The sequence below is a fragment of the Mauremys reevesii genome, linkage group 6 (assembly GCF_016161935.1).
Source record: "Mauremys reevesii isolate NIE-2019 linkage group 6, ASM1616193v1, whole genome shotgun sequence".
Taxonomy (NCBI): Eukaryota; Metazoa; Chordata; order Testudines; family Geoemydidae; genus Mauremys; species Mauremys reevesii.
Genome location: NC_052628.1, coordinates 22,075,074 through 22,094,658, shown reverse-complemented (window position 1 = coordinate 22,094,658; position 19,585 = coordinate 22,075,074). Strand labels below are relative to the sequence as shown.

Sequence of the window (19,585 nt, the reverse complement as noted above, 5' to 3'; positions counted from 1 at the left end):
TAGATCTTTGTTTGTTAAACTAATAAATTGTTAATATGACATACACATAAGACATTGGTCTTCAGTAAGAATTTACTTGGTTTGAGAAATTGGCTTTGATTTGTGATGTGACTGTTTGAATTATATATAGATACGCACCTGTGTGCTGTAAGTTGAATGCATTGTAGAGTTCAAAAGCTTTGCAAGCAGACTAGTGCCAAATTCTATTTTTAAACTCACAGGAAACTAAAAGCAAAAACAGTAATAATGTTGTAAAACTAAGAGTTGAAATAAGATGATAGCAAGAGTTCCATCCTGTCATGTTTGATTAGCAACATTGCATAGTCTGTTTCTTTTTTTCTTCATGGTGCATTCCATATACCTTGATAAGTAATATACTGTGACTTAAGGCTTGCATTTGACAAGGGAAGGCATTGAAAATACTATATATGAGCATTATGACAATTAAAATTTCCAGAATAACTTTAGCTTTGGAATGTTCTGACTTAAGGGTTGTACACTTCACATTGCTTTAATGATCTTGCATGTGCTATAGTATTAATTACAGATGAATGCTCATTCACTCCTAACACAACTCATTTTCATAGTTTTTGCAGTCTAGAATATCCACTGCCATGTACAAATAAGAAATTGGGGGAGTTTTGACAGCCCTTTTTTTTTAAATCTAGCGTACGTGTTCAAAGCAGTCACATGCTTGAGAACTAAATGGGTCTTAAGTGACCTAGTTAGACTCCTCGGTTTCCACCTTCTTGTTCAGTCATTGAAGCATATGTTAGATCAGTTATCTTTGTCCAGTTCTCTTTGAGTGAGAAGTGCCTAAAACTTCAGTAAATAAAAAATCTGCCTTCAGATGTGCTGAGACTTCCCTTTTTCCCCACTCCTCACTCTATCCAGACTCAATTTCCCTGTCTTAGATGACTTCACTTGAGCCTCTATTTGTTCTTAGGGCTTTTGTATTTTGGAGATGCTGATATTATGTAGGGGTTTTTCGGTTTGTTTCTTACTGCTTCCATCTCTCCTTCCTTCCTTTACATGTAATTCTTGCTTTTTGAATATATGAAGAATCTGGAACTGTGCCTGATATCTTGTAGGTTCTCTCTACATGGGCACACAAACACCCTCTCCAGACTATCTGTGATCCTATTTTTTCTGTGCTTATGACCTGACATCATTGTCCATCTCCCTTTTGCTTTTTCTGGGTTCAGCCAAAAAGTTCTCTGAACAAAATTAAAGTTGCCCTAAACTAAAGAATAGCCTATTGATCATGAAGAAAATCATAATAGAAGCAAACATGTCTAGACTACTAAACACAGACAGTGTATTATTGTGTGCTGTACAAGAGACAGTAATAAAAAGGTAATAAAGGTAATAATTGGAGATATACCAATCTCCTAGAACTGGAAGGAACTTTGAAAGGTCATTGAGTCCAGCCCCCTGCCTTCACTAGCAGGACCAATTTTTGCCCCAGATCCCTAAGTGGCCCCCTCAAGGATTGAACTCACAACCCTGGGTTTAGCAGGCCAATGTTCAAACCACTGAGCTATCCCTCCCACCCAGTGAAGACAGTCCCTGCCCAGATCTTGTAATCCATTATAGAATGCACAGTCTGTAAATATAATGCCAAAATAAAGTCTGATTACTTTTCATAGTAAAATCCTTTCTCTTGCAGTTCAAAGCAATCTTTCTGGCAGGTCAGTATGCGGTCACATGTCCCCAGAGTGTTCAGTGTAACCAAAAACACTTGCTCTGCATGGTTTGAATTTTAAAGTTCACTATCAGGTCTCCTGTATAACCTGACTAGGGCCTCCTCTGGACAAAACACATGCTACTAGGTCTTTCATTTTCTTTTAATCTCAAAACAATCTTAATGTTTTCCTGATTCACACCTGTCTGAACATAATTCTCTCCCTTCTGTAAGTCCCCATTTTCAATGGATCCTTTCCAATAAACATTTCTTCTTCTGAAGAAAATTACTGCTATACCTCAGGATCTTCCTGACTAATTGTTAAAGTTAAACTTAGCAAAGTAGTTGTTTGGGGAATTCCACATTTTCAGGACCACTATTCTATCTAGTTTTTGTTTGTGACAAATGCATACAATTACTCATAGGCATAGTCTGACTTCTGTATTTGCGGGGGCAGCATGTGGGGATTGGTGGGGGGGATCTGAGTGTGGGGGATGGGACTTGGTGGGGTGGCTCTGGGTGGGGATTCAGGTATGAGGGTACTTGGCGGGGGGGTCTGGGTGCAGGGGTGGGGCTCGGCAGGGGGGTTCTGGATGCAGGAGGTGGGTCTTGGGGATTCAGGTGCAGAGGAGCTGTGTGTGGGGGTTCCAGATCAGGGGGGTGCTCTGCGGGGGTGGTCCAGATGCAGGGGTTGAGGCTTGGTGAGATGGGGATTCAGGTGCAGGGGGCTCTGTGTGTGTGTGTGTGTGTGGGAGGGGGCGGTTCTGGATGCAGGTGGGTTGGGCAGATGCCCTACAGTGACCCCTCCCCGCTGAGGAGTGATGGGGGCAGGAAGCAGGATGGGGTGTGGGTAGAGCTGCCTCCAACCAGGGAGTTTCCTGTGGGTTGGCCCCAGCTGCTGTAGGGGAAGAGGAAGTCCCATTTCCCCCACCCCCTTAGCAGCTGAGCCAGGCTGAATTCCAATTCCCCTAGGAGTAACTCAACTGGGCTGTACACTGCACAGACACTTGGGAAGCAGCTCAGCTGCCTGTCTCTCCTTGGTCTCTGCTGTCCTGCCCTCCCCTTACACAGAGCACACCTGGCTGGCGTCACTGGTCCCCCACCCCTGAACATTGCTCTGTGCCTGCCTAAGGGGCTGAGTGAGGGAGAGAGCAGAAACTGAAGGTACTCTGTGCCTGCTAGTCAGTTTCCCCACATGGGTTGTGCAGTGAATCCACAGGAACAGCTCTCCTGCCCTCCCCTTATGCGGACCATGTTGGGGAAACTGCCCAGCAGGGTACAGAGCTCCTGGTGTCACTACTAGCCCTGTCCTACATTCCTCCGCAGGGAGGAAGCAGGGCTAAGGGAGAAATCTGGGCATCCCCCTCCCAATGCATTGCTTCTGCAACATATCCACTGAGGGTACGGGGGGGGGCTATCCACCCCCCCAATCTCCACCCATGCAATTACTCCGTTTACTCACACTGTTGTACTGGTTGAATGCAAACTAGATACACAGTTGTGCACCTTGTTTGAGACTGTCCCTTAAAGTCATTCATTTGGGTTAATAGTTAACATGCACATTGAGATGACTAGGGACAGGTCTCAGCTGTTTCAAACTAAATTTATGTTAATTTTCCAAATGCAGACTGATGTAACTTTCAGCCCTAAGGACTTAAAACTTTCTTAATTCTTAAATTACAGTTTGTAGTCTATGCTTAAAAATTAGATCGACTTTGCTGTGTTGCTAGAGCTATGAAAAAGTTTTGTGCCCTTAGCGCCGTAGTTAGATCGATCCAACCCCTGGTATAGCTGCAGCTAGGTCAACTGAAGAATTTTCCGTCAACCTAGCTACCACCTCTCAGAAAGCCACATCCATAAATCAGTCTATCTGCAGACCATTTTTGCGGCTCAGATGCAGATACAAAACTTGTATCCCCACGGGGCTCTACTCATGTACTTTGTCCTTTGTAAGCTTCATTGTGCTTCTTTGAGACAGCTGTTTTGACAATTCATGATAGTTGTGATAGCTTTTTTTTTTTCTGACCCCATTGATGCTTCTCCTTCAAAGACCATGGGCTAAGAACTACTGAATGGAATGGAACACATGAGTGAAATACTCGTGGTGGTCTGACCTATTGAAGAGGCAGGCAGATGCACTCTGCACAAGCTAGAGCCTTTGCAATGCTTCTGTATGGATTGCTCTGGCCAGGAGGAAATTATGCTTCCTAGAAAGTTGGAGATGAAAAGTTACTCTTTGCCACTGGTGCTACCTGGTTATTGAGGCCTGTTACTAAGACTCCTAGGCTGCATATCGCTTTTAGTGGAGGAAGACACCTTTGAGAGGGAAGTCAGTGTCTTGACCAGTTCTTCAGAATGTTTCCCTCTTCCTACAAACATCTCTTCAGTTATGCATGGATTTAGTGTTAGCCCTTTTATCCAGATGTCATGGAAGGCATTGTGACATCCCTGTGATGGTGTTAGTTATACCTGTGGAAAATAATGCAGCTAAATATGTTTGTCATATTGTTGACATCTCACTACATCTCCAAACAGTGATATGGTAGATATTAATGGGATTGTGCAAGTGAGGTCTTTTGGGGAAGAGGAGTAGTTGCCCAGCACTACATTCATGCTCCTTGATCATTACCTGTTAGGTTCACTCCCTCTGGGGCACCTGGCATTGGCCACAGTTAGTAGACAGGATACTGGGCTGGATGGATCTTTGGTCTGACCCAGTATGGCCGTTCTTATGTTCCTTTTGGAGAGAAATGATTTCAGTCATGACGATGCTGTAATATCTATCCCAGTTATGTCCTGTAAGCAGGTTAGTAGTAGTTTGTGCTGTGTGTCAAAAAATATCTGAAACCCAATTAAAAGGATTTAGGATATTGGTAGATGTCTTGATTCCTAACTGTCAAGATACTTAAGCACTGGAATAAATTGCCTAGGAATCTCCATCATTGGAGACTTTTAAGAGCAAATTAGACAAACACCTGTCAGGGATGGTCTAGATAATACTTAATGATATGATTGCAGGGGACTGGACTAGATGACCTCTTGAAGTTCCTTCCAGTCCTATGATTCTATGTATAGCTTGGCTGCCACCACTTGCTGACTTTGGCTAAGATAAGTGTGGCTGGAAAGCTAAGTTTATCTAGGCTTTGCAAAAAGATCTCAGATTTTACTTCTGAACAGTTATGTAATAAAGACTATATCTAATTTGCAGTTTATAGAACTAGTTAATTTTCACAAACTGTACATTATGAATAATATCTCTTCCTTAGTGGAGCTCACAGGAATTGGTCCTCATGGACAGCACTTGATTGGATGTGCTTTATTGACTGAACTCTAGCTAATCAACCGACTAGGTAGTGCAAACATCTATAGTGTTATGATAAGGTAATCTGATCTTCATGGGCTTTATCTTCAAAACATTTATCATTTTTTGTGAAAATATAAATGCTTTTCTGCATCATAGTACTCCAGGTGAGGAAACTGCACTCATACATATGCTACAAGACTAAGGGCTTGTCTACATTTGACATTTATTGCGGGTTAACTTATTTTTCTTTAGTGACTTGTGTCCACATACAAAATCTTCTAGTGCGAGTCATCTGGCATTTTAAAGTACGTTATTGAACCCACTTAAAAAAACCCACTTCCAGGGAAGTGGGATGAGAGTACCCATCACAAAGTAGGTGTGGATACATCTCCGTCCTGAACAACTGTTGCATATCTGCCAAGTCCTTCCACTTCTATCATATACAGCTTTGCCCATTACCTGGATTATTGTTTTGTTTACTTATATACCTGCTACTTCTCCGGGGTTATCCTGAATGGATGTCACTTTCCTATTTAAAAGCTGGCATGCAGCCATGTGCTGTCCTTTGTGGTTCCAGCTCCTGGGGATTCACATACCTGTTATGACTGCTCAATCATCAGGAGTATGTCCTGGACTTCGTTGCCATCTGGAGAGTGGAGTGTGTACAGGCTCATCTGAATTCTAGCCACTGCAGTTAAAAACTCCCAAAATGCATAAGTGATGGAGCAATAAACCACAGGATATCCTACCAGAATACCTAGTACTTATTTTGAAACATTGCTGTACTGTGTGGCTGCATTGATACAAGGAAAAAGTACCTTAATCATCTTAACAGTGCAGTGTGTGTGCACTGCTTACATCACAGTTATTGCAGATAACAGATACACAAACACCGCAAAAAGTTTCTAATGTAGACATGCCCTAATGCTATTCCCAATATAGCTGATGTTCCTGGAGGTTCAGGCTTCCGAGGCTGTTTCACAGAGAAATCTATTAAAGCTGGAATGAAGGGGAAGATGTCTGCATTTGATATCATCCTGCAGCACAAGCTGATTTTTGGTTGCTTGGTATGGAATGCCAGAGGTTTTTTTGCTGGTATAACAGCTGTAGTAGCTATTCTTCATTCAAGGAATTTTGGGTTGCTTTGGTTCAGAGACTGCAAGCAATCTTTCTGTACTGGGAACTATCCAGAACCTGAGATGAAACAGCAAATCCATAGAGCCCCAACAGAAAATTCCATAGTTTCTCAATCAGTTCCTATGAACTATGACTGAAACAAGATATATTTATCAGCTATAAGTTGAGTTTAAAGGGTTAAGATGACTTGTTGGAGGTTGCCATTTGTCTAGGAACAGTTGGAGTATGTCTTTTTTTCCCCTAGGGCCATCAGGCAAGGAGAAAAGGGTACTTAATCTGCTCCAAAATAAATGAGAAGGGAGCAGTAGATTCATACACAAGGTACTAGATTAAAACATTCTAATATTCAAAACTATAAATCTATTTTTAATTGTCACATGCTGTCCAGGCTTTTCAGAAGAAGATAACCTGCACTCTGGAAAAATGTGCCTCTATTCCTCTCCCAGCTTTTTCAGTAAAAAAAAAATCTAATGTAGAGGTCAGGCTCGAGGTGTTCTGGGCCAGGGAATAAGGCTAAAGAAAAGGAGACAGTCACTTCTTGGGACGCAGTTTACCTTAATGTAAAATTCCTGCATACTAACAGTAAAGACCCTTGTGACCCCTTGAGGATACAACATATCTGCTGAAGTTGACCTTCAGAGATGTTTCTTAAAAATGAGCTTGTGCCCTCTTTCTACCTGATGTAGAAGGAAGGCCTGACTTGTTTGAAAGTGTCTTTTCTTGTTGTTTTTTCTTATAAAGTAAGGAATGTAAAGTCTGGTCCTTCCTTATTTTCCAGGATATTGTTCTGGATGTCTGAGATGTGTATTTTGAACTCATTCCTTAATTGAGAGAGTGAGAAGCTTAAATCTTTAGCAGCTAAACAATTTCTCAAATTTTATATCTGTTTATAGCTGAAATTATCAAGGTATTAACCAGACTGTTAAACTACTTGTTAACAATAGTTATCACACTCAGGTGTGTTACCATTTCATACCAGGTTTCTCAAGCAAATGCAACTTGACTTTCTAATGCAGAAAACATTCTTTTGGGAAAACCTTTCAGGTTGCCTTATAAAAGATCAAAAATGTCCTTTTTGATCTTTGTAGATCACCTTTAACTAAAAAGGCCATCTTGTTTTGCCTGCTTCTCTTCACAGGACTGCAGCTATACATTTAAGAGATTCTAGCTGATCTCTTTTAAAGACAGTCTCTTGTAAGTGTTTCACTTTGTGTTAACTGATTGATGTAAACTTTCAAAAATCCACTGGTGTTCCCATTGATTTAAGTGAATAATTTTTTTGGTCCTAATTTTGCCAACTGCCTGCTAGTGAGCTGCAAGTAATCTTCACAGAATAAATTAACATTCATAGCCATACAGTTTTGAAACAGAGAGTTGTTTTAAATAGTCTTCAGCAGTCTAACGTACATGACAGTTAAGCCAAGTTTAATAGGAAAACATTGACGTTTCTTTTAAAAATAAGCTCATGTTTGTCCATCAGAAGGGGAAGCTGGCTGGTGTGTGCACATGAACTAAGCAAACAGGAATTGCAGAGTTGGCTGTGTATACATGTGCGGCTGTGTCTGTGTTCTGAAAAATGGGAACTGTAGTTCTTCATCAGTGATAGCAATAGTCTCGCCAATTGGTGGAGCTTCAACAGTGGGGAGAAATAGTCTTCCTTTTTCCTTATGTCCGTGCATATGTGTGTGGAGGTTTGATGCAGTGTGGTCTGGTTTAGTTAAGTACTGGAGTTGCTGCCTATAGACAAACTTTGTTGGTTTAAAAGCACTTCTGAATGTCTGAACTCTTCAGTTTCATTTAAATGTTTTAAGCTTTCATTCATGATTATATAATAAATGCACACAAAAGTATCTGTTATTTTCCCCCTTCTTCTGTTAGCTGTCATCTTCTGTCTCGAATTTTTTTCCATGATTGCCTTACCTTGCTTTTTTACAAGGATGACTACCTTTTCTGTCTTCTGTCCCAGCACTCAATACTTTTTGCTGCTGACCTGCAAAGGATTCCTGGTATTTTGTTTTGGTATGTCTACACAGCAAAGAAAAACCTGCAGCTGGCCATGCCAGGCAACTCTGGGATCCTGTAGCATGGGAGAGTTCCAGAGCCCCGCAAGCCACAGTTGGCTGGCGGTTTTTCTTGGCTGTGTAAACATACCCTTTGCCTTGTTAGATGCTGATAAATAACTTCACCATTTTGCATGTAGGTTCTTTTGGGTCTGGATAACCAGTATCTGTATTTATATGCATGTATATAAGTTTTTAATTTTGTCTTTGTGCCAGGAGGTATTTCTCTTCCTTCGTGTTTAGCTTGACAAGACTCAGGCATACTGTTTATTGTTCCCTCTCATTTTGACTTTTAATAAATGTCCCAACTGGCTTTCTTGGTTGTCACAATCTCTTGTTAGAATACTGGGCACAAACTAACCTTAGTTTGCAACAGCTGTGGTTCCTTGGGTTTTCCAGATAACCAATAGTTCTCCACGAGGGCTCCTAATGCATGTTAGGTAAAGCTGTTCATTGTGACTCCAGTGGGACGAGGGGGCATTCTGAACTGCCTGAGCAGGAAGGATTGTGTTCTTTGATCTTGGGAGGCTACAGTAAAGTTGCACTAATCAGGCTGAGTAACACTAAGGCTAGTGTAATTAATATTAAGACCTTCTCTGGGAACCTTGTCTGGGTTGTGCTGTGTGTATGACTCTTAATTGAAATATGCCATGTTCAGTGTGTGTTAAGGATTTCTGTCTGAGCTTCTCGCAGAAAGTGACTCCAGATCTCTTTAATAGTGACAGTGCTTTTTAAGTGTAACTTACATATTTTACTACCTTGTTTGTTTGTTTGTTACATTATAGTTACTAAAATATAAAGCTTCATGGTAGTTGAAAGATGCTACATAACTTCAATGCTAATGCTATAGTTCTGACAGATTTGTCTTGTATGGAGACCGTAGTGGATGTGTAACTTTGGGAGTGGGGAAGTTACGGAAACTAAATTTTTCTCAAGAAATTTCTACCTTCTTGTGCTGTTATTTGTGCTAAAGGTACTAATGGCAGTGATGCTGGCTTTTTATTTAATATCTTTTTTTACTCAGTCCTGAACTGGATACTAGTTTGGTTCCCAGCACAGAGATTTAATCTTCATTTAAAAAACGAAAAACTTGTAGTTTCACATTATGGGTGCCAGCCACCAACTTAAATATCTAAGTTGCTGGTGGACAAATAACTACTGCCAAACTGTTTGTTTTAAAAAGGAAAAAAGTCACACTTCTACCTAGAATATTTTTTACCTAAAGTTGTTATGAAATCTCAGACAGAAAATATCTCTTCAGTTTTACTTCGTGTTTGACAGCATTCTTATTCAGATCTTTCACAAACCAGAAGAGTAACACCTTTTTTAAATTTGCAAAATTACTAATATTGCAAAGACTACTGTAAAACTACAAATATTGCATGAGGTGTTGGGGCCTCAGCTTCTAGCTCTGTTCTGACATTTATTTCAAGCGGATGGAGTCCTTTTTAAATATCCCTATCTCTTCTCTCTTGCAAACTGAAAAGTTTATAACTTTTTTTTCCTGCCTCTTGAACAGAGCAGTGCTTTGCATATCCCTGAGGTAATCTAGTGTTAACATTTAAGAAAATCATTCTGTAAATGGTACTAATGTATTAAAGTTCTTTACAAAGGAACAATGACTCTCTTCTTTCGTTTTAGGAAATACACAAAAAGGAACCAATAGAAAAGGAAGTAAATCTTCACCTGTTACCAGGTAACTGCTGTGTTACATTATATTTTGAATTTAGAATTCAAAATTATGTCTTCTCATGAAGATGTGGCTATATAAAAATATTCTCGTTTGTTTGGTGCAGTAGACGCTCAAGAGACATCGGTATCTTGAGTAGTAAAATAGTGGATGTGAGGTAAGTAACCATACAGGCTGAATGTTCTGTTTGCATCTGCATGGATTGTTCTAAAATGCAAAGTTGGTATTTCTGTTGGACTTTGAGTGCTGTGTTTATAGGTGTCCTGCATGGGGAAGAATTGTGCCCATGTTTTACGTTTCTTTATTTTATAAAGAAGACTTAGAAGGAATTTAGGAAAATCTCTCTCTCGCTCTCTCTCATATTCTTTTTTATTTATTTGTTTGTTTATAAAAAATTAGAAATTTAGGTTGTGTTTTGGCTGAAAGCCTGATTGGAGAACTAATGCAATGACCTCAAGAAAAGAGTGCAAGTTGAGCTATTGAAAATATTTTTAGTTATAGTTCAAAATTACTCTTACGTTTTTTTACAACTTTTTTTATTCAACTTCAGAAACTAACCTTTTAGATAAAAAGCTTTTGGTAAAGATAATCCCTTTCCCCTTTGATTAAGATGTTAGGAATCACAGTAAACATCCCTGAGATATTCCAAATGTTTTCCAACAAAAATGGGAGAATGTAGCAGTAATAAAATAAATTCAAGCCTTTGCATTTTTCATAAAGATGTTAGGAAGGGCACAAGCCCAACTGTTTAAAACTCTTTAGTCCACTTTTAAATCTTTCCTGTGTCCTATAAAAAGTCAACAAAAACTAGTGGAGTTAGCATTAAGCCTGGAGGTCAGTCTTTGCATGTGGGGTATAGAGCTTAATTCTGGCCATCACAGATCCATAATGACACTTACAAATGTGATATTAAGCCCTTGGAATGTCCTCTGTATCTGCAGAATCTGTATACTGTTGGTAACCAATCAAATGCATGTCATGATTCCCAAACAAAACATCATTACGATAATTAAGGGTGTAGGTAGAAATTGATGCAAAGTATTAGAATGCTGTAGGTTACAAAAACTTGACACTGAGAAAAATTTATAATTGAGAGTTGATTTCATGAAAGGAGTTGGCTTTAATCTCCCAAGACACTCAGTGAAATCCCTGTCTATAGCACAGGGAGGCAACATTACTTTAAGCTTCTCCAGCCATATGCCTCCAATTTGAACCTGGAGCAGCCACTTAGATTGGACCCACCTTTACATCTAAACTCAATATATTGCTTAGATGTAACTGTCCACAAGGATACAAATTGTAATATGGACATTTGTCCATTAGAAATTAAGATCAGCAGTTCATTTCAAAGGCTATTGATCAGGTTTGGGGTTTAAACTTGAACCAGTAATCTAAAGATAGAATGTCTAGGTGAGAAGACATCAGTCCCATGAGCCATTTTCTCTGATTTTTCTGGCACTTCTGTGACATGGTAAACTCAGCCAACCAATGCATAGGAAGTTTGGACTCAGAGTCAATGCTGAGTTGGAGTTTGAAAGATGACTTTGTGTATTAATATCTAGAATGTCCCATTACATTTGCAAGCTAAGACTGTTTATTTCAATCAGGTGAATTGCTGCTCTGTGAGGCAAACACAGTATTAAAGTGTGTACAAGAAGATGGGTCAAATCGTGGAGCCTGCGGGAAACTCATTTGCACAAACTTCAAGATTGCTTTTCTTGGTGATGAATCTGCTTCGGATGATAATGTAGGAAAACAAACTTCATTTGGCTAAGTCTTGTGAATGTACTTCTTAGTAGCAAGTAATATACACTGCTTCTATGCGGTCTCTTTTTCCTCCCCTGGTAGAGAGAATGTTATAAAGAAATGAAATGGAAAGCTTTGTAGCAAGCCTCGAGCACCACAAACTCACTCAACCCAGTTTGTACGCTCACTATCCCCACAGGACCCCCTGTGGCACTTAATGAGTAGCAACAGCAGTCATGACAGATAACTTTTATTTCTTGAGTCATCTCTTCTGTGAGAAGTCACAATTTTCTCCTCAAAAGCACCAATTGTTATGTCCCAAAGAGTCAGAACAGAGTGCTATGATAAAACTAATGCTGTCCTGTTTCTAGGTGAAGTCTCAGTCTCTAGTTCTCGTGGCCTGTTTTAGAACTACCACCACACTATTGAAAATTGTTCCTGAGAATAATGCATTTTATATTATACTCGTAAGTTTTAGGGAAAAGATTAAGTCTATGGTTATTGCAAATGGGGATAGGTTTGACTAAAAGCGTTCTTTTGAATAGATCAGTGCAAGCCCCTGTGGGCACTCTTTAACAAATTTAAACCTGGTTTATATCCATTCCTTGTGAGTCGGTAAGGAATCTGTATAGGTCAAGTTTAAATCTATTTGAGTGTCCACACAGGGGCTTTTACTGGTTTAATTAAATCTTAAAAACACTTCTTTAGTTAAAAACAAAATACGTCTTTATTTAGACCTGTGCAACTTGTAATGTAGAGTCTAGTCTTAGTTATTTATCTGGCCCCATTACTGTAGTGTTTGAATGCCCCACAATCTTTTTGTCCTCAAACTCTTGTGAGGTACAGAGCTATTAGTCCAGGGGTCTCAAAGTCAAATGACCACAAGGGCCACATGAGGTATAGTGCATTGGCCCAAGGGCCACATCACTGACACTCCCACCCTCACTGCCCCAGGCCCCGCCCCCACTCCACCCCTTCCATGAGGCCCCGCTCTTGCCCCGCCTCTTTCCACCCCCTTCCCCAAAGTCCCACCCCAACGCTGCCCCTTCACTGTCACTAGGGGGTGCAGGAGGGGTGCAGGGTGTGGCAGGGGGCTCAGGGCAGGGAGTTGGTGTGTGGGGTGCAAGCGGGGTGAGGGGTGTGGCAAGGGGTCGGGGTGCAGGGTGCAGCAGGTGGCTCAGGGTAGGGAGTGCAGGAGGAGTGCGGGGTGCGGCAGGTGGAACAGGGCTGGGAGTTGGGTGCAGGAGAGATGTGGGGTGCAGGAGGGGGCTCAGGGCAAGGAGTTGGGATGCAGGAGGGGTGCGAGCTCCGGCCCAGCACCGCTTACCTAGAGCGGCTCCGAGGTGGCAGGGCTTAAGGGAGCAGCGCGGGGCTTGTGGCACCACAGGGGGCAATCCTGCGGGCCGCAGTTTGCCCACCCCTGGCCTGGAGGTAGGCAGAGGGGTGGGGAGGCACGGGGAGCTTGGCGGGCTGCATGTTTGAGACCCCTGTATTAGCCCCAATGTACAGATGCAGAACTGAGGCACGGAGGAGCCTGGTCTCCACTACAAAGTTAGCTTGACATAAGTTGTCTTGTGTCAACCTATTTGTGCATGTGCCTGCATGCAAATTTGTGTCCTGTTGCTGTAAGCACCTTGCTGTAAGCACCTTGTTTTAGTGTGTTGTTGTAACCACCTCCTTGAATAGCATGGAGCCCTGGTCAACCTACTGAGGTCAGTGCAGCATGAAGGTAAACACTGCATGTCCTGTGTCAACCCTGGTAGTTGTTCAGCAGCTGTCCCACAGTGCAATAGTTGTGAACTCCACTGCCAGAGGTCATGAAGACTGGAAGCCTCCTCCCATGCCCCTCACCATTCCCCAACTCCCAGCATGTGTTTTTGAAATGCCTTTCATGATTATGCCCCTTTGTTGTGGGCAGTTGGCCAACCAATCATGCTGGCCCTATACCTTAGATGTGCTTCAGCTTGGAGTAGACAGGAGGTGTTGGATCTCCTGGGCCTGTGGGGGGAAAGAGGCTATGCAAGCACAGCTATGGACCAACTGTAGAAATGTAGACTTCTACAGGCAGATTGCCTGGGGGATGTAGGCAAAAGGGTATAGCAGGAATCAGCTGCAGTGCTGCATGAAAGAGAAGGAACTGCAGCAACATGCCATAAGGCAAGGGAGTGTGAGAGATCTGTGCTGAGCTGCAGACATGCCTCTTTAACAATGAGCTATATGTGTTCTTAAAGGAGTGTAGTGGGCCTTCACTGATATCCGTATGGGTGGGTTAGGGAAGTGCCTCCAGTGATCCACTAGTGCTTGCATAACCATAGAAAAATAGCCTTTTTTTAGTAATATAGTAATAATTGGAGATATACCAATCTCCTAGAACTGGAAGGGACCTTGAAAGGTCATCGAGTCCAGCCCCCTGCCTTCACTAGCAGGACCAATTTTTGTCCCAGATTCCTAAGTGGCCCCTCAAGGATTGAACTCACAACCCTGCGTTTAGCAGGCCAATGCACAAACCACTGAGCTATCCCTCCCCCCTTGTTCATGTACTCTGTGGTGTTGCCAGTTGTTAGAGTGGGATTGCCACTTGCTTCTCCATAGTCAAGGCTGCTCTCATTCTGGTGTGTCTGCCCTGGAGGGGTGGAGCAAGCTTGGCACACAGATCCAGGAATGTGGCCTTTCAGATTTTTCAAATTTGACAGCCACTGCTCAGCATTCCAAAGCTATGTTATGATGCAATCCCACAAGTCACTGCTTGTCTCATGCCTAGAAGTGGCGCTTCACCATCTGCACTTGCTGCATGAATGCCACCAATAACCTTGATTTGTTTGGTCTTTTTGTTTTTTGTTTTTGCTGTGTGGCTCAGCAAACTATCCTCCAATAAATCATCATGTCCTGTGGGTCTGCAAATACAGGAGAATTGTGCCTCCTTTATTTGTATTATTAATAAGAATAGTGCAGAGCTCTGCAGGCTACATGCTTCTGTCAGTAATGGGAGAGACCAAAGACTGGCAATTTTAAATATAAAGTAGGGCTGTCAGTTAATTGCAGTTAACTCACGCGATTAACTAAAAAAATTAATTGCATTTAATTGCAGTTTTAATTGCACTGTTTAACAAATTTCAATTGGTATTCTGTTTAACAGTTCGGATGTTTTTTCTACATTTTCATATGTATTGTATTCTCTGTTGTAATTGAAATCCAAGTGTATATTTTTGATTACAAATATTTGCACTGTAAAAATGATAAACAAAAGAAATAGTATTTTTCAAATCACCTCATACAAGTACTGTAGTGCAATCGTTGTCCTGAAAGTGCAACTTACAAAGGTAGGGTTTTTTGTTACATAACTGAAACTTCAGAGCCTACAAGTCCACTCAGTCCTAATTCTTGTTCAGTCTATCGCTAAGACAAACAAATTTGTTTACATTTACAGGAGATAATGCTGCCCTCTTCTTATTTACAGTATCACCAGAAAGTGAGAACAGGCATTGGCATGGCACCTTTGTAGCCTGCATTGCAAGGTATTTATGTGCCAGGTATGCTAAACATTTGTATGCTCCTTCATGCTTTGGCCATCTTTCCAGAAGACATGCTTCCATGCTGATGATGCTCCTTAAAAAAAGAATGCATTAATTAAATTTGTGCCTAAACTCCTTGGGGGAGAATTGTATGTACCATGCTCGGTTTTATCCTCATTCTTCTTCGAGTGATTGCTCATATGCATTCCAGTTAGGTGTGCGCACGCCGCGTGCACACTCGTCGGAAGATTTTTACCCTAGCAACACTCAGTGGGTCGGCTGGGCGCCCCCTGGAGTGGCGCCGCTGTAGCGCTAGATATATACCCGTGCCGACCCGTCCACTCCTCAGTTCCTTCTTACCGCCCTTGACGGTCGTTGGAACAGTGGAGTGCGGCACTGCTGTCCTCCACAGCCCTAGCTTCTTGCTTGTTTCTCTACATAGTTGTGTATATAGTTTGAAAGTTTAGTATAGTTAGATTTAGTTTACTAGTTTTAGTTGTAGTTACACGGGGAAATTGGGGGGCTAACCCCTTCTCTTTCCCCCAACCCGGTGCGGGCCCGTGCCCAAGGCACCGGGCTTTAAGCCGTGCTCGGCCTGCCAGAAGCCGATGCCAGTTGGAGACCCTCATGATTCTTGCCTGCGGTGCTTAGGAGAGTCTCACCTTCCAGATAAGTGCCGCATTTGCAAGTCTTTCAAGCCAAGGACAAAAAAGGAGCGGGACTTTCGCTTGAAGCAGCTCCTAATGGAGTCGGCACTTAGCCCTGCGGCGCCGGCACCGGCCGCCCCGCAGTCAGCTTCGGTGCGGAGTGCGCCTGCGGTTCCAGCTCGTTCCAGTACCGACGTCCAGCGAAAACAACAGCCGGCACCGGCTCCCCAGCACCGTTTCCTTTCTCCTTCGGGGAAACGCAAAGCGGCACCGGCCTTGTCCAAGAAGGTCTCTGCGCCTAGGCCTGCAACCCGACCTCCGGCGCCGGCACCTCCGCCTCCGGCACCGACAGCACAGCAACCTAGCGCTGTACCGTTGACTCCAGCACCACAAGAGCCGTCGAGTCCGGTTCCACCTTGCTCCCCGGTGCACACCGTGGTTGAGCTCGCTCTCCTGTCAACGCCTGAGACTTTTTCGACGGCAAGAGAGCTTATTGTGTTGACGGAGCCAACGCATCCTCAACCCTCGGCGCCGCCGGTGCGGGTTATTAAATCAGCGTGCAAGCCGGCCATAATGAGGCCTCCTTCCCCTGACCGGCAAGACAGATGTCACTCCAGGTCTCGGTCCCGGAGACGTTCCCGTTCAGGCCGGTCTCGATCTCGGCACCGCTCGCAGTCCCGGTACCGCTCTCCTTCGCGGTACCGGTCGTACTCGCGGAGACGTTCCAGGTCCCAATCACCGGACAGGCGATATCGGCACCGATCCGGCTCTCAGTACTGCTCGTCCCGCAGCCGTTCTCACCGTCGGGACTCGAGATCCCGGTCGACCTCCTGGCACCGGCGCGGTAGATGGTCCCGGTCTCGCTCCAGGCATCGTGAAGAGCGGCACCGCTCCCCGGCACCGTCCAGGGACAGAACGGCAGCGTCAGCAGCTCCGTCGCACAGCTTCTCGGCACTGCCTTGGCCTTCGAGACAACCATCCGTCCCCTCTCACGCCGACAGTGCGGCTGACCAGCGCACTGAGCCTCAAGGCCAGGACCAAAGTCCTCCTCAATGGGCCTTCTGGACTCTGTGGGCATACCACGAGGCACAAGGAGCCCCCTTTGCGACTCAGAGCTCCAGGCCCTCCGACCACCGAGCACCTGAGGCCACGGTCAGCAGGCCTCCTCTCACTGCCGTGGAAGAGGTGCCACTGGCGTCCGAGGATGCTGAGCCTCCTCCCGTTGAAGAGGCTCCACAGCAGCTCTCTGAGCCCCCCCAGGACCCTCTGGGACCGGGCCTGTCCTCCTCTTCCTCCTCGGATGAAGCGGTTGCAGGAACATCCGCCTCGGGCCCTCCTCCGATTGACCTTCGGGCCCATCAGGACTTGTTGAGGCGGGTGGCCCAGAATATGAACCTGCCGATTGAGGAGGTGACGGAAGACGACGACCCGGTCGTGAATATAATATCGGCGGATGCGCCTCTTCGGGTGGCCCTACCGTTTATCCGCACTATTCAGTGGAATGCGGATACCATATGGCAGTCACTGGCCTCCATCCCTCCGAACGCCCATGGAGTGGAAAGGAAGTACATGGTCCCGTCCAAGGGCTATGAGTACCTCTACACTCACCCTGCTCGTTGGTGGTCCAATCAGTCAACGAGCGTGAATGCCATGGCCAGCAGGCGCCGGCGCCTAAGTCAAAGGAGGCGCGGCGCATGGACCTTTTAGGCCGCAAGGTCTACTCAGCCGGTGGCCTTCACTTATGGGTTGCCAATCAGCTGGCCCTCCTGAGCAGATACACCTTTAATACCTTGGTGTCTCTGGCTAAGTTCACCGAGTTTGTGCCACAGGAATCCCGTCCGGAGTTCACGGCCCTCTTGGAGGAGGGTAAGAAAGCGTCCCGGTCGGCCCTCCAGGCCTCTCTGGACTCGGCGGATTCGGGAGCCAGGACCTTGGCCTCTGGGATAACCATGAGGCACATTTCGTGGCTTCAAGCCTCGACGCTCCTGCCTGAATTACAACAGACAATTCAGGACTTGCCTTTTGACGGTCAAGGTCTCTTCTCGCAGAAGACTGACCCAAGGTTGCAGAGCCTTAAGGATGGTAGCATCACGATGCGTTCCCTGGGCATGCACACCCCGGTGACCCAGAGGAGGCCCTTCCGGCCCCAACCATACCGCCCTTACAACCAGCCCGGGCCGCGACCATACAACAGGCGTTGTGGCAGGGTGAATCAGCGGAGACATTCGGGCAACCAGGGGAACCAACCCCAGCCGCCCCCGAAACCTGCTTCGGGGTCGAAGCAGAACTTTTGATGGGACGCCCGAGGACGGCCCGTTATTTTTCCAACCGTCTCTCCCAATTCCTACCGGCTTGGTCCCAGATAACATTCAACAGCTGGGTACTTCGCACGGTGGAATCTGGTTACCGCCTCCAATTTGTTTCGCCCCCTCCCTCCCACCCACCCTACCCGTCCCTCTTCAGGGACCCCTCTCACGAGCAATTCCTCTTGCAAGAGGTTGAGACTCTGAGTTTGGGTGCCATAGAGGAGGTGCCAGAAGGCATGAGGGGCAGGGGTTTTTCCTCACGCTATTTCCTAATCCCCAAGGCGAAGGGAGGTCTGCATCCAATCCTAGACCTCCGAGAGCTCAACAGGTTTCTGGTGAAGCTCAAGTTCCGCATGGTGACCCTGGGGACCATTATCCCCTCCCTGGATCTGGGAGACTGGTTTGCCGCCCTCGATATGAAGGACGCGTACTTCCATATCGCCATTTATCCTCCTTATCGACGCTACCTTCGTTTTGTCGTCAACCACCAGCATTACCAGTTCACAGTGCTCCCCTTCGGCCTCTCCACGGCACCGAGGGTCTTCACCAAGTGTATGGCGGTGGTCACCGCAGCCCTCCGCCGTCGTCGGATACATGTCTACCCGTATCTCGACGACTGGCTGGTCCGTGGAACGTCACAGCAACTCGTAACGCAGCACATGTCCATAGTCACAGGCCTTTTTCACAGGCTAGGCCTTCTGATCAACACCGAGAAGTCTACCTTGACTCCAACGCAGAGGATAGAATTCATCGGTGCGGTCCTGGACTCCAATCTGGCCAGAGCCTGCCTCCCTCTGCTTCGGTTCCAGTCCATGGCTTCCATCATTCGAAGCCTGCAGTCCTTCCCGATAACGATGGTGCGCACCTGCCTCAGCCTCCTAGGCCACATGGCATCGTGCACTTTCGTGACCCTGTATGCGAAGCTCCGGCTTAGCACCTTTCAAACTTGGCTCACGTCCGTATACCACCCGCACAGGGACTCTATAGACACGGTGGTCACGATCCCGAGGTCAGCCCTCAACTCTTTCAATTGGTGGTTGGACCCAGAGTTGGTGTGTGCCGGAGTCCCATTCCACCCTCCCCACCCCTCCATCACACTTACCACAGATGCCTCGGCCATGGGCTGGGGTGCACACCTCAACAGCCTGCACACCCAGGGCCGCTGGTCACCCCACGAGCTGACCCTGCATATCAACGTCAGGGAACTGAGGGCGGTTCGCTTGGCGTGCCAGACTTTTCGCTCCCACCTCCAGGGCCGCTACGTGTCTGTCTTCACAGACAACACAACAGCGATGTTCTACATAAACAAGCAGGGCGGGGCGCATTCCTCCCTGCTTTGCACGGAAGCGATGCAACTGTGGGACTTTTGCATAGCCCACTCCATACATTTAGTAGCATCGTTTCTCCCGGCAGCACAGAACACGCTGGCAGACCATCTCAGCAGGTCATTCCTCTCCCACGAGTGGTCGATTCGTCCCGATGTTGTCCACACAGTTTTC

The 19,585-nt window shown here is 45.2% G+C and overlaps 1 protein-coding gene across 1 annotated transcript in view; it reads left to right on the top strand.

Annotated features, from left to right (window-relative positions):
* MTMR12 (myotubularin related protein 12) overlaps positions 1 to 19,585 on the top strand; it is a 67,217-nt gene that overhangs the window by 10,755 nt on the left and 36,877 nt on the right. Inside the window, exons 2-3 of the mRNA XM_039544531.1 lie at positions 9,827 to 9,881; positions 11,483 to 11,622. Of these exons, the coding sequence (XP_039400465.1) occupies positions 9,827 to 9,881; positions 11,483 to 11,622 (195 nt within the window). The remainder of the gene's footprint in view (positions 1 to 9,826; positions 9,882 to 11,482; positions 11,623 to 19,585) is intronic.